This window comes from Helicoverpa armigera, chromosome 4 (genome assembly GCF_030705265.1).
Source record: "Helicoverpa armigera isolate CAAS_96S chromosome 4, ASM3070526v1, whole genome shotgun sequence".
Lineage (NCBI taxonomy): Eukaryota > Metazoa > Arthropoda > Insecta > Lepidoptera > Noctuidae > Helicoverpa > Helicoverpa armigera.
The window spans coordinates 6,864,090-6,886,618 of NC_087123.1; the positions used below are offsets into that span (position 1 = coordinate 6,864,090).

The 22,529-nt window shown below is 36.8% G+C and overlaps 1 protein-coding gene and 1 long non-coding RNA gene across 2 annotated transcripts in view; both read left to right on the top strand.

The window, feature by feature from the left end:
- The window catches only part of LOC110384180 (transmembrane protease serine 12), a 47,756-nt gene extending 26,522 nt beyond the window's left edge, over nucleotides 1–21,234 (top strand). The window contains exons 8-12 of the mRNA XM_021345326.3: nucleotides 941–1,161; nucleotides 3,825–4,027; nucleotides 11,036–11,192; nucleotides 14,799–14,957; nucleotides 20,761–21,234. Of these exons, the coding sequence (XP_021201001.3) occupies nucleotides 941–1,161; nucleotides 3,825–4,027; nucleotides 11,036–11,192; nucleotides 14,799–14,957; nucleotides 20,761–20,877 (857 nt within the window). The 3' untranslated portion in view covers nucleotides 20,878–21,234. The remainder of the gene's footprint in view (nucleotides 1–940; nucleotides 1,162–3,824; nucleotides 4,028–11,035; nucleotides 11,193–14,798; nucleotides 14,958–20,760) is intronic.
- Nucleotides 14,971–17,305, top strand: LOC135116702 (uncharacterized). Its single transcript, XR_010276386.1, has 2 exons — nucleotides 14,971–16,967; nucleotides 17,055–17,305. It is a non-coding gene; the product is annotated as an uncharacterized LOC135116702 (long non-coding RNA).
- Nucleotides 21,235–22,529: the final 1,295 nt, after the last annotated feature.

Below are 22,529 nucleotides of genomic sequence, written 5' to 3' on the forward strand. Positions count from 1 at the left end.
GTATGAAAATTTCAGCCATAAAGTTGTTTCAAACCGATTTCGGTCACGGCAGCCAAACTCAAGGGAAATAGCCGAGTACGTTTGAGAAATTATAATGCAGTTGAATTGTTTCTGATATTGTTAGGGGGTACAATTGAAAATATTTTCATGTACATACAGTGCAAATAACACAGAAGTTTCGATAATATTATTAAATAAATATTATATTAATATTTTTACGTTAAATAAATACTTAAAAAAGAATGTAATAACACTTACTCTGCACCCAAGTTGTGGCATTGAAAATATACAAAGAATTTCATTATTTTGTTAGTTCATTCCAAGATGTTTGTTTTATGAGCTCTTCTGAAATAACCTGGCAAATTGAAATAGGGATATGTCTACTCGAGCTAACTAAGTACCGTATTTATTATGAAACGCCAACTTATTCATACAACTTGAAGATCATTTTGAATTTTATGGAACCTTATATAATACCTTTCTAGCTTACGAAAATTCTATTGCCATCAGCATAAAACCGCATGCAAAATAACATTTTCTTCAAGGAACCGTAGGAAAATTGAACCAGACAACAAAACACATGGCGCTTATCACGTTGATTATTATCAATATTTATAACGTAATGAAAATTGATTGATTTCTCTTCGCTTATAAACAATACTAACTATACTATTATAATCATAATGTAGGATTGTTTTCACAGGTGGTCTGGATTAATTTAAGGCATGTCTTATGTAAACCATTTTGATGAGCGATCTTTAGTAAAGATTTTCGTCTTCATTTTTTGAGAAGAATTTTTGAGATTTACGTAATCTTGATTGTCGGTAGTTTTTCCTTATTTATATTTAAAGAATAATATAGGTACCCATAGATTTCACAATGTCCTTATTTATTTTTAAATTTACATATATACACAACTATGAACGATCATATCTTCCAGGTCAGGTAATAGAATCATTGTCGACGCCAGCGCCGGCAATTCACCCAGAAGACTCACGCGCAAGTCCGCCGTTGCCCCCGTGCGGGAAATTGGGCCGATACCGCGGCTCCCCGTCCGCGCGGCTGCGACAGAGGATGCGTGATATGGTCCGTATTATAGGGGGCAGGCCCGCACCACCCGGGAAGTGGCCTTGGCAAGTTGCTGTGCTTAACCGATATAAGGTAATTAATATAAAAATAAATTAGCCAGTCTCATTTGAGAAGAAGAATATGCGAAAAACTGACAAAGTGCGAGTCAAGCTCGTAGCATCTATGAAACTTGCAAAAAACATGTTTGTTGTATGGGAGTCACCTTCATATTTTTTGTTATGGCGGCAGTTGAAATCCATCACCTCTACCCTTTCTTAAGCTCTCTCGTTTTACCCTTTGGGTACGAAACCCTAATAATAAAAAAAGAAAAGTTGCATACCATTCAATTTCTGAAAACTTTACCTGGTCCCCATAATTTTACTGCAATAAAAAACGCCTTGTAATTTGGAGGTAAATTACGCGTTAATTATATTTTTATTTGCAATAAAAAACCTCTACAGACCTTAGTGGGTCGAGTTTGAAATTGCTGAAGTAATTTTACCCAACGGTTAGGTACGTGCAATGTTATTTATGACTAAGCCATAAAACTACACTTTCATAATAATTACCCGAGAATTTCAGTCCGAATTCGTATAAATTTTCGACCATACAAATAAAGTTAGATAAATAATAAAAGAGTAATTAAACTCACATATGTATGTATTCGGGAACATAAATCGTACGTGGGCCGAAGTGGGGTCAGCTTGTGGGTTGTATTATAAAAAAGTTGTAATTGATTACATAAGTACTTTGGTTTTACTTTCGTCTCAATTACATCAAATAAATGATGGTCTTCAGCTTAATTGTATTTCAACAGTGATACAAATTGTTAGGAAGCAGTCAAGTAAAAGTAGTTGATAGAAAAAAGGTGCGGCCTAAGAACAGTCACGCACAAAAGTATTCCGTCTCATTGTTGACTAATTTGTTTAGAAATTACTGAGCACGATTTAGTTGCTCGCTGTAATTTGCATAATCACGCGAGGCGGTTTCAGATTATAGCAATTTTGTACAGCAGAACCGTTGTTTACATAACAGTATCACGCCTATAATCCCTGAAGGGTAAGGCATTCAATAAGTAGGTTTAGGCCTTATGCCGCCAGTTACGTTAAGCCTCATGAAACAAGATGTGAGCCAAAATCCAGACTCCGGATCGTAACTGAGATTGTACTTGAGTAAACTGACGATACTCAGTGGCGTGCACTTGGAGAGGCCTATGTCCAGCAGTGGACTGCGATAGGCTGATGATGATGATGATGATGATGAAACTGACGATATTTTGCAAGCCTTGCAAATCGAAATCTAATTAAATCATTTGCAATAATGTGAATGAGGCTTCATAATGGTAAGTAAACGGTGGTAAAGTAAGCGTCCCAATTCGCATATGCCACCGCTTTTGTGTAACTATTTAAATCTTATTTTAAAATAATGCCTATATTTGTTTGTTTCAATAAATAGTTCTCAGTAAGACAGTATTGGAAAATTGCAAAATAAAATTATGTGAGCGCGGTCCTGTTAAAATAAAACAATAACTTAATTTTGCTAATTTCACTGATGATAGGGCTAAGTATAACATTTACTTAGGAGAGTACTAAGTAAGTAATACTAATCAGATTTCGGAGTAAATTACTAACGGTATCTCTATGTAGGAACTTAATTTGTTCCCGGTATGAGCAGTCGGAAAACTTTTTAAGATGGATTAAGGGGTAGGATAAATTGATTTCCTTTTATTAAATCTGAGGTACACCAGTGGATTAAGAAAACTTTCATTGGAAATACAAATACAGTTTGGGATTGGCAATCTGGAGATAATTCTACGTAATCTTTTGTGTAACGTCTACAGTATTTCCTAATTAAATAAATTACGGAACCTACATAATTGTAGTGCAGTTCTATACGACATTTACTTGATTAAGGATAGGGTCGAGACAAGCGCTATCAGATTACAGCGCCTTGTAGGGTCAGAGACAAAAGGATCACAATCTATGTATGTATGGTCACATACAATGTCCATTAACGTGGATTATTAAAAAATGACATATTATAAGTTCATCTGTTTTTCTTTCTAGATGACTTTGAAAAAGGAATAGCTAAAAAATTTTTTTTTTATTATTAGAAGTTCTCTTAGTTGATGTGAGGATGTCATATCTATGCTAGCAATCGTGTTGATAAAAATAGACTGCGTTTGACTGCATTTCAATATTTGAATATTCCGGTTGCTATTTATTTGCAAACATTACCAAAGTGACAAATGTTATGGACAAACGATAAACACGTTATCAAGTTTAATGTATAACACAATTAATGTCAAAAACGTCCTAGTTAGCGACTACAAATGGGCTATAACGGCCATTCTATCTCGCTAGACCTTTGTGTGCGGCTATTTATTACACCTGTATGGAAGATAGCCAAAGGAAATATTACTCTCACTGCACTATTTGTGCTTTCGAGTTTGAGTACTATTTCAGGTCTAAATCATTTATGGCTATCTTCTATTTAGCCTCAGAAGCACCTTTATAGATATCCTAAAACAATATTCAGGATGGGATGAAATAGAAGAATCATGGTGTTAATCTACAAAATTCAAGTGTTGAACTCTACCTATATCAAATTACTGTAGCGTACTACCATATGGCGCAAGATGTTATTAATTTTTATAGAGCTTTTTTTCTTTATAATTTCTTACAGAGTATACTTATATATCTGCCGACATTCATCATACTATTCCTTCATATTTCTGATCAATATACTTTTCTCAGGAAGCATTTTGCGGCGGCACCCTAGTCTCACTCCGCTGGGTAGTGACAGCGGCCCACTGCGTGCGCAAGCGACTGTACGTGCGCTTGGGCGAACACGACCTGCTGCTCCGGAACCGAGGCGAGCTTGAAATGAGGGTCACGGAGGCCGTCATCCATCCTCGCTACGACCCTGACACTGTTGTCAACGACGTCGCCATGCTGAGGTAACACTCGTCATAGGTTACGTCCATGGAGAATAAAATTACCTACTAGCGAAGGTGCCACAATGGAAAATCGCCCAAGAACGAAACGCGCCAAAGTGCGACGAGGAAGGTTGCTACTGTACCTTATATGCCTTGTTAGGACCGACCATTTTTTTAAAATACCAAAAGTTGTTGAGGTTGCCCGAAAAGTCGACCACCTCGTTAGTTCACTCGTAATTGATCGTTTTGGTCATGCTCACCACACGAATTTGACCTTTTACCTGCATTATGGCATCTCCGCTCATCTTTCCTTACTCCATGGGTAACACTCATCATAGTTTACGACTCATTGTATCAACCTTATTGCGACAACTTCGTAATTTGGCCCTAAATGGTTGTAAAGCGAGCTCGCTAAGACATTAATACCCGGAATTATGCCCGGCTACATTCTTCTCAGTCGTTAGCTAGTGGATGAACAACAAACCATTTTCATTAAATATTTAACGAAGTGGCCGGTACCTTTCACATGAGTTGAGAAGGTCGTTAAATTTCTGTCACACGTGCACTGCCCACACTTCGTGTATTTAATTATGTTACTAACATACTATAGTTAATTTGGTTTAGGATAGCATCCTATGGAGAGATATTTTCAGGTAAAAGAAAATATATGTTATAAAATTCTATTCTTATACAAATTGAAAGCGTTTTTATTACCTCATAACGACGAAATTGATAAGATTATAGTAGGCAGCATCACAATATCGCCGTTCCAACAGGGTCTGAATTTCAAGGCTCCACATTATATTTTTCTCGGAGGAGCGTTAATAGCATGTTATCAATTTTATGACGGACTGTACTTAAATGCTAACCCTAAGTTTTAGAATTTGAGTAATTCCAATTCATTTTTCTGTTCCATATTTTATGATTTAGGTAAGATTACATCCTACGCAGACATATCGTAGGCGTCGATAACTTCCAGAATTTCAATAAAAAAAATAAAAGTTGATAGAAGTTACATTTATCAAGTAGATGCAAAGTATTGAATTTGTTAACATGAATGCTCTAACTTATTATGATACATGTACTAATTTCAGAAACAAAAAATGTATATGTAAATCTTATTAATAAATTGAGAAAGTCGGTTTACACTTTGATACGTGTTTGAAGGATAAATGATGCTTTTGTACGGAGAATGTCTAATTAGATTAGAAGGAACAATACAAAGTATTTCTCAACCACGTTTGGTATATAGAATCAGTAAGGGTTAACGAGTTCAGTCGTACTCACACAGATTAGGGTTGTATCTCTTTATGATTATTTTGGGCTTCAATATTCGACCCAGCTTGCGTTCAATACACATCGTGAATATTATTCTATTGGCTATGCTTTCGAAATATCTAAGCCATCCGACCCATTTTCAATATTGCGTATGGTTCTGACTGCTCCAATAAAAGCAAGAGTAATATTTCCTTATGCTTTTCAGGGTTTAAAAACCTTAGATAATATTGCCAATTTTTTGACTATTCTCATTTTATTACAAAATAGTATTTCAAATTATTATTTCATTAAATACTGATAAACGAAAGAGAAATCTATAGTTTTATTCCAAGAATTGAATATATTTGTGGGTTTCCGTTGAAGTTCTTTATCCCTTTGTGTGAGCTTACCTCCGGTGTTCTTTTCAATCGGCTTTCATGTCCACGCCCCATTGGCCAGTAATAATAATAACTTTATTTCCCCGTGCGTATTGCCGAAGTTTAACAATAATAAAGTTATTATTGGCAATATTTCGTGCTGAGAAAGTAATGCATATGTGAAAAGCGGAATGGAACTGTTATGTGAAGTCATAAATAGAATTAAATTTCCATAAGTCGAGAATGAAAAATTATTATAGGAATAACGGCAGCTTATCTCGAAAATTATACCAACCAAATATTAACATTAGGTATGAAATACATTTCTAAATTGTTCATGTATAAATACGAAATATGTTATTGTGTACATATAAGCTAAGTACATAAAGCGATATCTACGTGTCTTGAGAGCCAAGTTAAAAAAAAAACAAAAACATATTATCCTACCTTGGCAGGATTTCGTTGTGTTGACATTTGCCGTAATGATTTACGTAGCGATCCTTGTTAGCATGGCAACACGAAATACACTCTTTTGCAAAAAAAACGGGCACCTATGCGAAATCTTAGTTTTAAGGACTTTATGTATGTTGCAAAAGGTTTTAATGACTTTAATACGTTCCTAGCATCAAAAGGGCTAGATAAGCATGCGTCAGAGTGTATTCTAAATTTTAATTTTGGAGAATTGCTTAGAGAGAGTTGTCAAACCTTGCTCTGGACAAATTCTTGGTAGTAAGTTTTTCGGCGTTTTGAAAAGTTTTCGATATGATTTTCAGATAACTGATATTGCAGTTTTAATAACCGATTAATGAACCTTTATGCTACGTCAAAACATTTTTGAAAAATTATGCAAATTTAGTTAAATTATCATCTGTACTAAATGGTCTGTACTAATGATCGATGGTACTGCTCAGAGTTTCAGTATTTTTTTGTAAACCGTTCTACTGTTTAGATATTGTACCCACGCAGTTTAAAATATCCCTTTCTTATAAATAAACATGATTTAGAGGAGTATCAGTACTTTGCGCTACGACTAAACCAATTTTATGTTAGTAGGGCCGATCACAATTCGCCGTGTATCAGTCTTTGACATTAAAAAAATACGAATTTAGTGATAAATGCAAAAATAACCATATCAAAACTAATGAAGAAGGTTAAAGCTACATATCTAAAAAGTCTAATTATTGCCGTGTCTAAGCTCTCGATAACTCCGTAGTTGTCGGGTTACGAAACGATGATTTGGCTGAAAGGAAGTCATGAATTCAAAATTATTGATCAAACGTATGTTCGAAAAATGTAAATGATCAGGTAGCTCAATATTCTTGTAATTTAAGCAGAATAATGCTGTAGATACCAGAAAACCTCGGTTCAGTTAGGGTTTATTTAATTAAATCTCCGTGGGATGAAGAGCCGCTTTTTGAACGCTCAGAACTCACAGATCTTCAGAGGTCTACGGGGTTTCCCAATGGGCAAGGTTATTTAAAAATCAATGATTACGAGGCCTTAAGGTCCCGTGCTCACAGTCTATGCGTTACTTTCCGTATCTTGCAATAAGACAAGATTTTTCAAAATGTTAAAGTCTGATAGGAGACGAATTGTGATCGGCACTACTAACTTTAAGTTGATTTTATCGCAACCCAAAGTACCGATACACCTCTAGATCGTGTTTATTAATGAGAAAGGGATATTTTTAACAACGTGGTTACAATATCTAAAGAGAAGAACGGTTCCCACAAAAATACCAATATTCTTTACGTTGCCATCAAACACCAGTATAGACCACTTGGAACAGGTGTAATTTTTTTTAAATGTCCACAGTTTTTCAAAAATGTTTTGCTGTAACAGAAAAGTTCATTAATCACTTATTAAAACTGCAATATCAGTTTTCTGAAAATCACATCGGAAACTTTTCAAAAAGCCGACGAACTTTCTACAAGGAATTAGTCCCAAACAGGGTCTAACCACTTTCTTAGCAATTCTCCACAATTCAAATTTAGAATACACTCTGACGCATGCTTATCTAGCCCTTTTGATGCTAGGAACATATTCCAGTCATTAAAACCTTTTGAAATACACATAAAGTCGTTAAAACCAAGATTGCAAAAGAGTTTATTTGTTCTTTACTATTGAAGACAAGGATTGCTAAAGATGTAACTCTATATTTTCATTCAATTAATTATTCTTTTTAGCCGTGTAGCGACGGCTTAAGAATACATGTGTCGCTACCCCCTTCTTCCAGTGGGTGTCGTAGAAGTCGACTAATGGAGTTAAAAATGCACCGAACACCAGTGCGAGAGAAGGAAAACTCGAAAAAAAACCCTCTATCAACCCGTCTGGCCAGCGTGATAGCAGTAGGCTAAATACCTCCATGAGCAGCACAAAAAAGCCACGGCCCCTAGTTCCCGGCAGTCCCGCTATTCCCGGTCACGGTGGCGACCGTGGTTACGGCGGGGCAGGGGGTGCGAAGAATCTCCGGGTTACGGGAGGCCACCAAACTAAACTGACTCTTGCGACGTACAACGGCCGCACGCTACGGCTTGACTCGCATCTGGCGCAACTCGAGGTGGAACTTGGGAAGATTAGGTGGCACATATTAGGGTTATGTGAAGTTCGAAGAGAGGGGGAGAACACCATAACCCTCGAATCAGGTCACCTTATGTACTTCCGAGAGGGAGACCAACAATCCCAAGGTGGCGTTGGGTTTCTGGTAAATAAGTCCCTAGCTGATAACGTTGTGGAGGTGTCTAGTGTGTCGAACAGGGTAGCGTACCTTATCATAAAGCTCACCGACAGGTATAGCCTCAAGGTAGTGCAAGTGTACGCACCGACCTCGACACATTCAGACGATGAAGTGGAGGATATGTTTGATGATATATCAAGGGCCCTCCACTTCACTACAAAGACCCATTACACCGTTGTCATGGGGGACTTTAACGCTAAAGTGGGAGTACAGATTTGCGGCGAATCGGCAGTAGGATCCCATGGATTTGGAAGCAGGAATCATAGGGGGCAAATGCTCGTCAACTTCCTCGAGCGCGAGGGGCTCTTTTTGATGAACTCCTTTTTCAAAAAGCAGCCCCAAAGGAAGTGGACGTGGCAAAGCCCCGACACTATGACTAAAAATGAGATTGACTTCATCATGACGAACAAGAAGCACATATTCAGAGACGTCTCCGTGATCAATAGGTTTAATACCGGGAGCGATCACCGACTTGTCCGAGGCTCTCTGAATATCAACTTCAAGGCCGAACGTTTCCGTCTGATGAAGGCCAGGCTCCGACCAACACTGCTCCAAACCATGACAGGATCCGAAACGTTCCAGTCAAATTTGGAGAACCGATTTGCCGCCGTGGAAACCACAACAGACGTTAACCAGAACCACGAATATGTGGTTCGGATCCTCAGGGAGGAAGGTTCGAGATTCTGTAACATGCAGCGTAAGGGCAAGAAATCAAAGCTTTCGGAAGAGACATTAGGGCTTATGAAGAAACGACGTGAAAACCCGCCTGTCACTTCGTCAGCTAAGCGGGCTCTAAACCAAGAGATCAACAAGCACGTACGACGTGACCTCCGGTGCTCCAATACTCTTGCTATTGAAAGAGCAATTGAGCTGAATCGGGGGTCAAAGGTGTTCGTACAATCTCTTGGAAGAAGCCACTTGACGAAGCTGACCACAACAAGTGGAGAAGTCGTTTCTTCGGTGCCGGCAGTCCTTTCGGAAGTGGAAAATTTCTATGGCCGGTTATACGCATCGCATGCATCTCGACCTGATCCCGGAAATGAGGATTCTAGAGCCACATTAACACGCCATTTCACCGAAGACCTGCCAGAAGTCAGCAGTGGCGAAATCGAGATCGCTCTGAGACAGCTCAAAAATGGAAAAGCCCCTGGCGAGGATGGCATTACAACAGAGCTTTTAAAAGCAGGAGGTAAGCCCGTACTGTGGGAGCTCCAGAAGCTTTTTAATGCCGTCCTGTTTGAAGGGAGAACTCCAGAGGCGTGGAGTAGGAGTGTTGTCGTCCTGTTCTTCAAAAAGGGAGACAAAACCCAGTTGAAGAACTATCGACCCATTTCCTCCTAAGCCACGTATATAAGCTGTTCTCAAGAGTGATCACGAACCGACTTGCGCGAAGACTCGACGAATTCCAACCACCGGAGCAGGCTGGGTTTCGGAGCGGATACGGCACCATAGACCACATCCACACGGTGCGGCAGATTATACAGAAGACCGACGAGTATAATCAGCCCCTGTGTCTAGCATTTGTGGACTATGAGAAGGCCTTTGACTCGGTTGAAATCTGGTCTGTTCTGGAGTCCCTGCAGCGTTGTCAAGTAGATTGGCGATACATCCAAGTGATGAGATGTCTATACGAAGCCGCTACAATGTCCGTCCAAGTACAGAATCAGCAAACAAGGCCCATACCGTTGCATCGAGGAGTGAGACAAGGGGATGTTATTTCCCCGAAACTGTTCACTAATGCAATGGAGGATATGTTCAAGACGCTGAACTGGAAAGGGCGCGGCATCAACATCAATGGCGAACACATCTCCCACTTGAGATTTGCTGACGATATCGTCATCATGGCGGAAACGCTGCAGGACCTACAACAGATGCTGAACGACCTGGCTGAATCTTCTCTACGCATCGGCCTACGGATGAACTTGGACAAAACCAAGGTCATGTTCAATGAACATGTTCTACCGGAACCGATTGCGATACACGGCGCCGTTCTCGAAGTTGTTCGGAAATATGTATACCTCGGGCAGACATTGCAGTTAGGTAGAAACAACTTTGAGGACGAGGTGAATAGGAGAATTCAGTTGGGTTGGGCTGCATTTGGGAAGCTACGTCGAGTCCTAACATCGTCGATCCCACAGTGCCTAAAGACAAAAGTCTTCAATCAGTGCGTCCTACCTGTCATGACTTACGGAGCCGAAACGTGGACACTGACGGTACGGCTGGTCCACAAGTTTAAAGTCGCTCAGCGGGCTATGGAAAGAGCTATGCTCGGCGTTTCTCTGAGGGATCGCATCAGGAATGAGGTAATCCGTCAGAGAACCAAGGTCATCGACATAGCCTACCGAATCAGCAAGCTGAAGTGGCAGTGGGCTGGCCATATTAGCCGAAGAACCGATAACCGTTGGGGTAAACGTGTTCTAGAGTGGAGACCACGCCTCGGCAAACGTAGTGTAGGACGTCCTCAGGCACGGTGGAGTGATGACTTGCGCAAGACGGCTGGCAGGAGCTGGATGCGAGAAGCCGAAAATAGATCTCAGTGGCGTGCACTTGGAGAGGCCTATGTCCAGCAGTGGACTGCGATAGGCTGATGATGATGATGATGATGATGAATTATTCTTTATATTTTACCGCCTACTAATATTTTTTGTTAATTGACAGATTGCCAGAGCCGGCCCGGCCGGATTTAGGGCACGGTGTGGCGTGTCTGCCGCCTCCCCATCAACCCCTGCCGCCGCATACCTCCTGCGTGATCCTGGGCTGGGGAAAGAAGAGGCCCACTGATGTCCACGGCACACGAGTACTGCATGAAGCTCAGGTTAGTTAACCTCATGATAATGAAAGTGCATGTCTGTGCTATAGCGTAGATGATATAAAGGTGGAATATTAGCTAAGTGTATGGAAGTATTAAGGCCTCATATATCTCTATTCCAATTTACTACTTATATTGACCAAATTTATTTCATTTATTTATTACTACCTACGTAAATAAACGTAGGTACGTAATATAAATAAAAATAAATAAGAACAGTAAGTAATTATGATTTTAGGGCAAATTAATGGATTTAGGAGGAGAATAACACGGAAACATTTTGTTCTCTGACCTGAAAGAAAACTGACTGACATCTGGATTTAATTTAACGTCAGAAGATGTTTATTCTTTGTTGATCAGAATCGATTTAATCCAATATCAATAGCTATTTCCGAACACAAAGCAATGCGAGCTTCGAGTACAAGCGCAGAATTAACTCCCGTAATGTGATATTTCGCGCACACGCACTTTGTCCATTACATGCCTCAACTCCTGAAGAACCATCGATCATATTTGCCTATATACCTACACCTATGTATGTACACAATGCCTTTATTAAATTATAAACATATTTCATCCTTAGCCTCGATAGTTAGAATAGACGTATATGTAGGTGTATATTGTATAATCCTTACCAACGATGTCGCTTCAAATGTTAAGATTGTAATAAGCTCTCCGTACTGGTTTACCACCCACATTATAGTTTGTCGTCAGCGAGTTATGTGGCACGCAAACTTCTCAATTGACTCTTGTAAGTTGTACGGCATATAGCGATAAGGTCTTGATACACTTAGTGTTTCATGAACGCAGTTTATCTCGGAGACACTCAGTTTAAACCACAGGAGACAAATAAAGACTACAAACTTGTAAGCCTGAACTACACGTTCTGGTAGTTCATAGAATATTTTAGTATCCTCTAATCTATTCATGATTAGTTATATGACCGAGTTTCTAATATTTCATCGTTATTCCTTCAATGATCATCGTTTACCTGCCATTTATAAAAAAGGTAATTCTTCTCAATCGAAAAACTATTGAAAAGATTTGGTCTACAGAAAATATTCATGTAAATGGGGAAAGAGAAATGAATTCCAACAAATAATGTATGGTTTATAGCCTGGAACCCTTTTTGCGATAAGACTTAGTGAAACTCACTACTGGTCTCGAGGGGCCTATACAGTTTTTGTTGGAACGATCTCGTAACAATATCACGTATTTCCATGTAAAAAACCCTTTATAACTTTTGCTAGGTAACGCCATTATTTACCTTAAGTGTTTCAAAATCTTGAGCCTAGATTTATTGAACCGGCGTTACATTCTAACTTTCATTATATCCTATTCCCATGCGAGTGTTATAAGCATTCAGTATTTATATCCCTAAAATTACTTCTAAATCCAAGCCGCACCTTCAAAGATGTAAGTCATTAGGTACCTAGTAATTACGACCGAGAGAGCTCATCTTGAATTAATTTATTTCGAGATTATTTTCTTAACAGCACACTGAAACATTAAATTACAAAATCAAAGAGCGAAATTATAAATAAGTACGTGAACAGAAATGTTTAGCTTATTCAGAGTAAAATGATTCAAATATTTGTTTAGTCTGTGATTTTCATGATTATATCTGAATCGTTATGTCTCAAATTGTAGAATAACATCTTTCTTTGTAAGTTAACGAGCATTGAATACGGGTTTTTATTAATTGTGCTTACAAAAGTTCTCATGTAAATCAACCATATTCATGAATTCATACACCCCTCTGCTTTCTAGTAGTAACAAGCTGCTTCTGAGTTTGCAAAATCGTAATTGGTGTTGATTGTGTCTGATTTATAGGTAGAGGATAAAATTAAAGTTCATCTCAGGACACCCACATTCATTATCAATCAAGTATGCACATATCTGCACAGAATGACACTTTCATCTCTCTCATTATCCGATCAATACTTGTTTACTGTGCAATTGAGCTGGCTACAAAGTGCCAGCAAAAGATTAGATGCTGTGGGGGTATGAACAAGATTAAGTAACGGAAGATAATCTTTGAATCTATTAAAAGTAAGGCAAAGCAAGCCCGGGGCGAGAATCGGCAAACTCGTTGAAGTTAATACCTTGAGTGGGCGACGGGCGGTGGTGGGACTTAAATAACCACATTACCTACATCGCGACTATATTTTGTCGCAGAGAGTAGTCATAAATGAAAACCATAAGCTAGATAAAATAAAGAATTATTTGTGGAGTGTATATATATCAATATAAATCCTTCATCCATCACATATTGCCGGACAATGCCCAAATTTCACCATTTAACGTATTTTTTCGCTTCCATCTGGCTTTCACTTTGTCATAACCCTCATTTGATGTACATTTGTCACTCAAATGGAGGTGATATATTATGCATTGTTATTTATATGTACGGCTGTGAAACCTCTACTCAGATATTTGTTTTTTATTTAGTTCGAAAGTAATAATCGTTTTACCCTGAGACAAGTTCGTTTGACAGTTTTATAAATAAAATTATCCAGATGACGAATTAAAATTAATTATAACGAGAACTATTTCATGCATAATATTTAAATAATATTAAAAGGTATAAAAGTCTTGGCTTTTTAATTAAAAGTCTTAATCTTGAATCTTGTTACTTTCTTTTTAATTTAAACTTTACTCAAACAAAATATTTAAAGAACTGAGAGATTAGTGCTCGAAGAAAACGGTTTTTTGGATTGGAACAAACGCTGTTCGTGATAATTGTTATTTTAAAACATTTAATGGCCTTACTACAAAAACTTTAACCACTGTTTTACACTTGTCTAAAAAAAAATGTGGCTCCAAAATGAACCATATGTCAACGTCATAATTTGTCATTTTTTTAGACAAGTCTTAAACTGACGTTAAAAAGTTTTTGTGGTAAGACGGTTAATTGCCATCTATTTCTTGACGTAGAAAGTCTATAATCTAGGGTAATTATTGAATTCTAGGTTACCTAATTTGATAATAAATTTATTTGTAATTAATTAGTGAAATGAAATCAACTACAAAATTAAATGAGTGTTGATTGTGATCAACATTGAATTGATATGTCAATTGATGAACTAATAACATCCATCTTTCATACATGATCTCAGAGGCTTCGATCATCGGTGCCCACAGATATAATATTGACGAAAACAATTGCACATCTGTGAACAGTAGACATGCGCACATACTACATTACATAATGCCTTCTATTATGTCCTGTCCTGTCTAAGCATTCATGCGATAGAGGGTCGATCGCTCTATTATGATTTTACCAGGAAATGACTTGGCGATTATATTTGCCTGTACGGTGTTAGCGGTCGAGTGGTCTCAAGTTACAAATTGAGACGTGAAAGGTAAGGTGCAGTATTAGGGAGATAGAATCGGCTCATTAATAATAATATATATTGTGGGCTAGTATATTCCCATGATAGTGATGACTGCTTTTTTGCAAATACTTTAGTAAGAATAAATTGTTCGTTGCTTTTGAGGTGAAATTCATAATTCATTCCGCCTAGTTTAAAACCATGTTTTTATATTATCCATTCAGCTATAATTTATGCCTAACTACTTATTTGAAATGAAATTCTTATTTTTTTCTAGGTGTCGACAATACAACAAGGAGTATGTCGGCGTTCATACTGGCAGTACGCTATCACCGACAACATGGTTTGCGCAGGGAGGGGGCGACGAGACTCTTGCGCAGGCGACTCTGGCGGTCCACTGCTATGCAAAGACCGCTCTATGAGATATTTCTTACAGGTAATAAAGAGCTTTCATTTAACGGTCCGCTTCTTTTGAGGGATAACTTATAAGGCAAGAAATGAGGCTAATCCAGTATTTTCGAGAAATTCAATGTAATAAAGTATTGTAACAGGTAAAAACCCGTTAAATAAGAAGGCGTGAATGGCTTCCTCAATAATATCTTAGTTTTATTGTAGCCTTATGGATACGGCTTAGAAGGAAAGTGTTTGATAAACAGGAAAATCGGCTGCCCGACAAATAACAATAGAACGCTTATTTTTTTAGGAGACGGGACGGGAATGTTTTATTTGATTTTGTTTTCATTGTTGTGTTCTTTATTGGCAGTTTTAGTAAATCCCGAAAGACGATATTAAGAAAACGGTTGCTATAGTTCAGCTATAAAATCATAGTCAAAAACTCCTTTGTTGGAAAGCTTGTCACAAATCCTAGTAAACAATAACCGGCTTACCACAAAAACTTTTAAACGTCAGTTTATGCCTTGTCTAAAAAAATGTCAAATTATGACGTTGACATATGGTTCATTTTGCAGCCAAAATTTTATTAGACAAGTGTAAAACAGGGTTTAAAGTTTTTGTAGTAAGGCCCTTAATGTTTTAATAAAACACAATCAACAATACCTAATTAAGCGACTGTCAACTTTTATCTCTACATCGTGAAAATAAAACAAAAGAATCTTACAAAGAAAACCGGAGTAAGAACAAAGAAAACTAGGAAATTTTGAAATGGCAGTAGCGGCTCGTTATCACGGCCGACCCTTTCATAAAAACTGTTAATAAACTGGAATAATGCATGAGGCGTCGACGAGAAATCAAGAATTAACCATCAAATATTCAAGACATAAATACGCACTTAAGATAGGTCTCACTCTGAGTAAGCAGTTTTATTTGATTTCGAAAATCTCATTTCAATTTGTCAAATTATTTATAAGTAGGGACTATCAAGACCCGTTAATATAATAGTTTTCTTGGTTTATTTTGCACAAAACAACAGTTAAAAGGTATCCAATGTGTTTCCTAAATGTTATTTCATATTTTCACATAATTCGCAAATGTTCGAGTTTCTTTAGTGCTTGTGGTTCGTGTTAAGTACAATTAAATATTTACCTTAATGTCTTCTTGTAAATTAATTACCCGTGAAACCAGCACACAGGGTTGGCGCTTAAATGATACCTATTTGTGACCAAAAGTGTAAACTTACACTAATATTTATCTTTGAGCTTTCCTTTGTAAGTTTAATTAAGAATTTCTTGAATTGAATCCTAAAGTAAATTCAACAGCTTTCACAGGTATAATCGGAAAAATCAAAATATAATATAGATCAAAGAGAAGCTTTGTGAAATCATCCAAGTAAGTCTTCAACAACTATGATCGTTGCTTTCGCCAGATTTCCCGAAACTACACAAACCCAAGAAGTCGCTTCTTGTAAAGCACTGGTACTCAGCTGAATCCGGTTAGACTGGAAGCCGACCCCAACATGATTGGGAAAAGGCTCGGAGAATGATGACACAGACCCAAGAAACAAGAAGCTGTGAAAAATTTTCAAAACAGATTTAAATGTGATTTTTGTTCGCTTGGCAATAATATTCAAAGGTAGATTTTCGTGAACTTATTTTAATTGATCCGCTTCCATAGTTTTAGGAACACGTAGGTATGGGCACCGTGCGGAAACTATAGATGGCGTTATAATCCCGACAGTAGAGACACCATGCGAGTAAAAAAAGAAACTTTCCAAACCCATTGGTTGTGACCGTCTAGTCTGTAAATGTGATTTTACAATGATTAAAAATATAAAATATAAAATACAATGATTAAAATTATAAAATATGGTTTTCTACCAATAAACAATGATCGGCAGCGTGGTCAAAATATATCAAAAGGCCAAAAGCTATTCGAGTCGGGCCATGTTTTTGATGTCATAGAAACAGTTGGCCAAGAACAAGAAACAATATTAACTGGCAAAATTGTTGCTCAGACAAAAATTTCAAATGTATATGATGTTAAGATAACAGTAAGTACCTTTTTTAAATTAATTGTTATTACAATATCTTTAGAAAATCATTATTTCTATTTTTAATTTTTATCTCTGTCCTTTCAGCTTGATTGCAATAGAAACATTAAAAGTGCAACTTGTAAATGCAAGGCAGGTCTATCAGGACAATGTTAGCACGTCTGTGCCTTAGTGCATTACGTAAATTCTGCAGAAAGTGCAGAATCGAAAACCAGTTATGCACGACAATGGGGCAAACCAACGTACCGACAGTTACTGGGTTATGATAAAGGAGTGACAATGGCAGAGTTATTTCCAACTCCACCAATAAGTATTAAAGTATTACGTGTGTTTTACAACTGCATTTATCCATTTAATTCTTTTATCCCTAAGCCATGGCATGTGAGTACTATTAGTAGGGAAATAGTAAAATTTTACACCCTTGGAGTTGTTTTTGGATGTATTACAGCATCCAGCAATACAACAATACATTTTCATAACTTAAATTAGCAAAATTTAACACGAATATTCAGAATTTTTTCCATGGTTTGATAGTACAATTTTTGACACTTGAGGGAACAGTTTCGGATATAAGTCACGAGATGGCAGGGTCATCGCTACGCACGGTGCCTATACTTATAAAAATTTAGGTAGGTACCTATCCCGAAGAAATAGTAAAATTGAATTAACGAGAACACAAAAACAAAAGACGATGTGATAGACATTCTAGCACTGGAATTCGCACCGTCAATTTGAAAGAAATGAAATCTTGATTCATGTGTCACTTCAGTTCCTTTCTAAAAGGTGTTTTATATCAAAAGCGCTTTTAGAATTTCAATGGAAATCCGTACGACACTTACCACTAGAGAAAAAGGCGCTTGGAAGTTATGTTTGAGTTAAAAGTTGTCTACGATTATTCAGATCTATGTTCCAGTTGGTAGAAGTTGAAAAATCCTGTTAAGTTGTAATGATAGTCATAAGACGTCACAGGACGCTCGTTTTCTAAGGATTTCGGATCATTATAGTTCTGTTTGCCATAATTTAGACATCTTTTGTATTCTCCTCTATCCTCCAATTAATCTTGTATAGATGTTCTGTCGTCTATCATATATTGAATTTCACAATCAGCGTTTCATTAATTTACAAACTATGGATTTTTTTAGTCACACAAAACAAAGCTGTTTGTAGGTTAGTAAATATTGCACTGAAATTAGAAGTCATAATATTTCGATATTATTTTTATTGTCATTTTCCGCTTTGACGTGATTCCAATCATAAGAAATAAGTAATCATCAAGAAGCTTTGCACGTAGCAACCGGGGACTCATTGTATTCACTAGCAACTATCTCAGCCTTATTAGCTTTAATATTCTTGTCAACTATAATGAAAATGTCTCAGTGTGCTGATATTACCTACTACAGAATGTAGTTGCTACGAAGTATCATTTAGAATTTTCCAGAGCATTAGAATATTTTTTTATAGTAATTTCTACTTTTTAACTAGTAAGGTATCTTATCGCAGATGTAGAAAAAATAAGTTAAGAAATTGACGTTTTATTTCTCAAATGTTTCTGACTAAATAACGCAGTTTTACTAAGGAATATTTTTACGATAAAACGAGCAACCCTTCGTGGGGTCCCGAGTAATAAATAGAAACGTGCGCTTTTATAGGAAATGTTCTACAGTTCCGAACTGTCGGGCTAAATTGAACTCCAAGCGGCTGGGGACCACGGTATACTGGCTGTCGTTGTTCATTAAATCCTTTAGTTCACCTCGTGACTTTAATTGACCGTTGGTACACATTTACCATTGACAATTTCCAGAGCTAACTAATACTGACGTAAACTATTCTATTTGACTTAAGAAAATTAAAGCTATTTAGTTTATAGGAACAAGATCGAGCATGAAAAAATATATATCTTTTAAATATTCCTCCTATGATGAATTCCTTCCTTTGTTATTTTTTATTGGTTGTCAATAAAATGCGTATTGATTACGTATACTTATTGGCATGATTTATGAGCCCGGCTACCGCCATATTATCGTGTGTCAATAACGAGTGTCCCGTCCCTACAGCACAGTGGGTTTACATAAAACACGCCAACCTTTCAAAAGGTTTTCTTCAATCACAATAAAATGAACGTGACATTCTACAATTTGACGAGAAAGCAAGAAGCTTATCGAACGTTAAGAGGGATAATTTTTTTGAGGATTCCGAATTAAATGGCGCAGAGTCGTAAACGTAATGAGGGTAGTGTCCTTTGTAATTTACATTTTTGTGAGCACTTTTTATGCATAACTGACATTTATCACACTAATAATATAAAGGTGAAAGTTTGTAAGTGTGTGTGTATATTTTACTTCTTCATGAAGCAAGAATTTTTATAAATATTATATTCTGTGACGGCGGAGGTAATGATCAACCACACGCGTGGCGCGTTTACATTGTCAAACAATATTATCTCTCATTAAATTAAAACAGTAACAAGCACAAATTAAACCTTTTATGTTCGTAGGCCTTATATCAATTTATATAACGTGCATATAATATAAAATATACTGGCGTGGGCGTCAGTACCCAATGGGAATTTTATTCGCAATCCTGGGTGTTTAATGGTCCGTTTTTAGGGTACTAAAGACAGTAAAACCTTTTACATCAAGATACCTTCATATTTATGTAGGTAAGAAAATTCCTACAGATACCTGTTTTCAATTGAAAGCCTACGTCACATTTAAGAAAATTTATATCTACCTAGCCGAAGTAGAATATAAATAAGGTGTATGCCTGAGGGTAATGTTTGGCAGTTTCATACCTTCTGAAAAACTTCTCGTTACTTCCAAGCAGAATAAAAAAATGAATTGCTACTCTTTTTCGTGCTTACTAGCTTCTTTTTAAACAGTACTTAGAGAAAGAAAATTTTATGAAAACTTTTATTTAATATGATTTTTATAGGCAACTATGTCCATTACAATGTACGGGTATTTTTTTTGTTAGGGACTTCTTTATGTATGTATCTAAAAGAGAGACCACATTTTGGATGCACCAAGCCTATACAATTCGACCTGTTGAACTCTGGCTTAGAGTCCATTTATATGTGCATATTAACAGCGAGGTATTAGATGGAAATTCCTAGTATGGCCTGTGTTCACTGTAGAGCCAAGTACATCTGATGGGTTTAACTCTATTAACATGTACATATGTAAATACCTATATGAATTGATCGAAATGCATGTATAACGTGTTTCTACAAAATTACATCTGCACAAAAATCGTTAACTTGAGTTGCCTACAAGCACATCAAAATTAAGGAGAAGTATTTAAAGAAATTAAGGGTATATCCTTCAGCGGGGCCCAGCAGGGCCAAGGCCTGCCGGGGCTGCGGGTTGTTCGAAAGAGATACCGCGGCCCTGGTACATAAAAGGCCTATGACGGAACACGACGGTTTTTAGTCAGTAAGAGTCTGACACTCCCTCACTGCTGCTAACCCACAGCGGGAGGAGTCATTCGATGATTTTTGACGTCGGAAAAAAAAGGGTATATCCTTAACCTAAGGCTTTAATTTTACCAATTTATTAATTGGTGAAATCTTTGATCTGTTATTTGTTTTTTGATAGAAATCTATTCAAGCATAATTGGAACGCACCAGCAAATTATACCAACAAAATAAAACAACTTACCTACATGACTGTTTCAATAAATGGTCAAAGTTAATTTAATTTATTGATCAGTCATCTGTACACATTAAATCAGGAACGTTGACAATCTACATTTAATTTAAATTATGTCCGATAAAGTGTTCAATTTGTATTGACAGGGCATCACGAGTTTCGGCGACGGTTGCGGCAAGCGTGGCAAATACGGCATTTACACCCGTACCGCAGGCTACGTAGCGTGGATGCGCGACGTCATGAACAATAAGTATTTTGACTGAAACCGCAGAAGGTTTGACGAGACCCCTCGCCTTCAAGGACAGGCTGAGGTATATACGACTCAATTTTCTTATGAGAACAAAGCGAGGACCCAAAACGAAACTGTATTTCAGTTGACAATTTGTGATCAATGTTAAAAGTGACTAAAGTTATGTAATTCTTATTATTTTGTAACTATAGAGTAAGTCAGATATTTTGTACAAAATCTCAAATTGAGATTATTCCTAAATGAAATAGCAACGTTTATCTACGCATTAAAAATACGCAGACTATTTTACGACACAAATGTAAGCTTTTCAACACAATTTAACAGCCCGCCTCCGGTGGCAAAAAGATTAGATCCGTCTGCGATAGTTTCACGAAGAGGTTTTCAAAAAACCCCGCTGTGTAACATTAGCTCGGAATCTTAGCAATTATAATAGAATGTAGGTATTCGTTGTATATAAAGACTTTAACACAAAGTTCAGTTAATACCTAATTAATATTTCAGCACGGCTTCGTAAATTGGTTCAAGCTTTGAAAACTTAACAAAAAGGACATTTTTACCATTAAGTATTCCGTTCTCGTAATTTTGTAAGGAAAGTTAATAACATAAATTGATTATGGCATCGATAGCTTCATCGAGCTGTTGGCACTCGAAACGCAGGGATTTTATGAATACTTTTGTACCGTAATTTATGAAGACAGTTATGTATAAATGGTCACTGATTTCCTCAGATGTTATAGTTAGCATGACTATAATATTCTAGTGAACTAGATTTTGTGAAATGACGAAATACACAGTCTGTTAACATAACAGAAAATTACAATGTTTATACTAATCCGACCTTGTAAACAATTCGCGAACAATTTTGCATTTTACGGCACCATTTATATTCTAGTAACTTCTTAAAGAAGTTTGTTGAAGAAGTTATTTATTGTTATCCTTTCGAAATAAAATGTAAATACAAAATAAAATGTTAGATTTTGTTAGAATTTTACTGAAATTCAACATCACATTGTGTGAGCACTTTCCATTACTAAGTACTTAAACATTGTTTTTTGTTTTCTATAATTTACGTAAGTCTAAATATAGTGTTATTGATAAATAAAGTCTCTCTAAGTTTTGTATAGTGTTGTTTTATTTTGTTTTCACCGTTTACGCTCGAAAAAATTCTACCTAAATCTCGATATTACTTAAATAGTGAGTCAAAGCAAAAAACATTTAGGTTTTAAGATATTTTCACGAGAAATCAGAAATACAACGCTACAGATTTATAAATTCGCAGAACTGTATTGGTATTTTATTCCGGCATAATAGCAATGGCCAATAGAGCGTCTATAGTAGTTGCTAGACACAGTTGAACGGGTTTCAAACTCTGATTGTGTTCAGCTTTGGTGGAAATAACTTCCTTGAAAAGTTACATATGTCCGTGAAAAGTAACATTTTGTTTTATTTGACCTATTTATTTATTGAAGATGCCTGTGACTGTCAGTATACCTACTGAAATAAATATAAAGATAGAACAAAACAATGCTTGGATAAATTTGAAGATATTATATATTAGAGAAGAAGATAGATTTGAAGTCCAAGGATGGTTTTTCGAGAAAAAAAGGAATAATTTTCGGGAAGTAGTTCCCGCGGGATGCAGGTGAAACTTCTTGAATACCTATA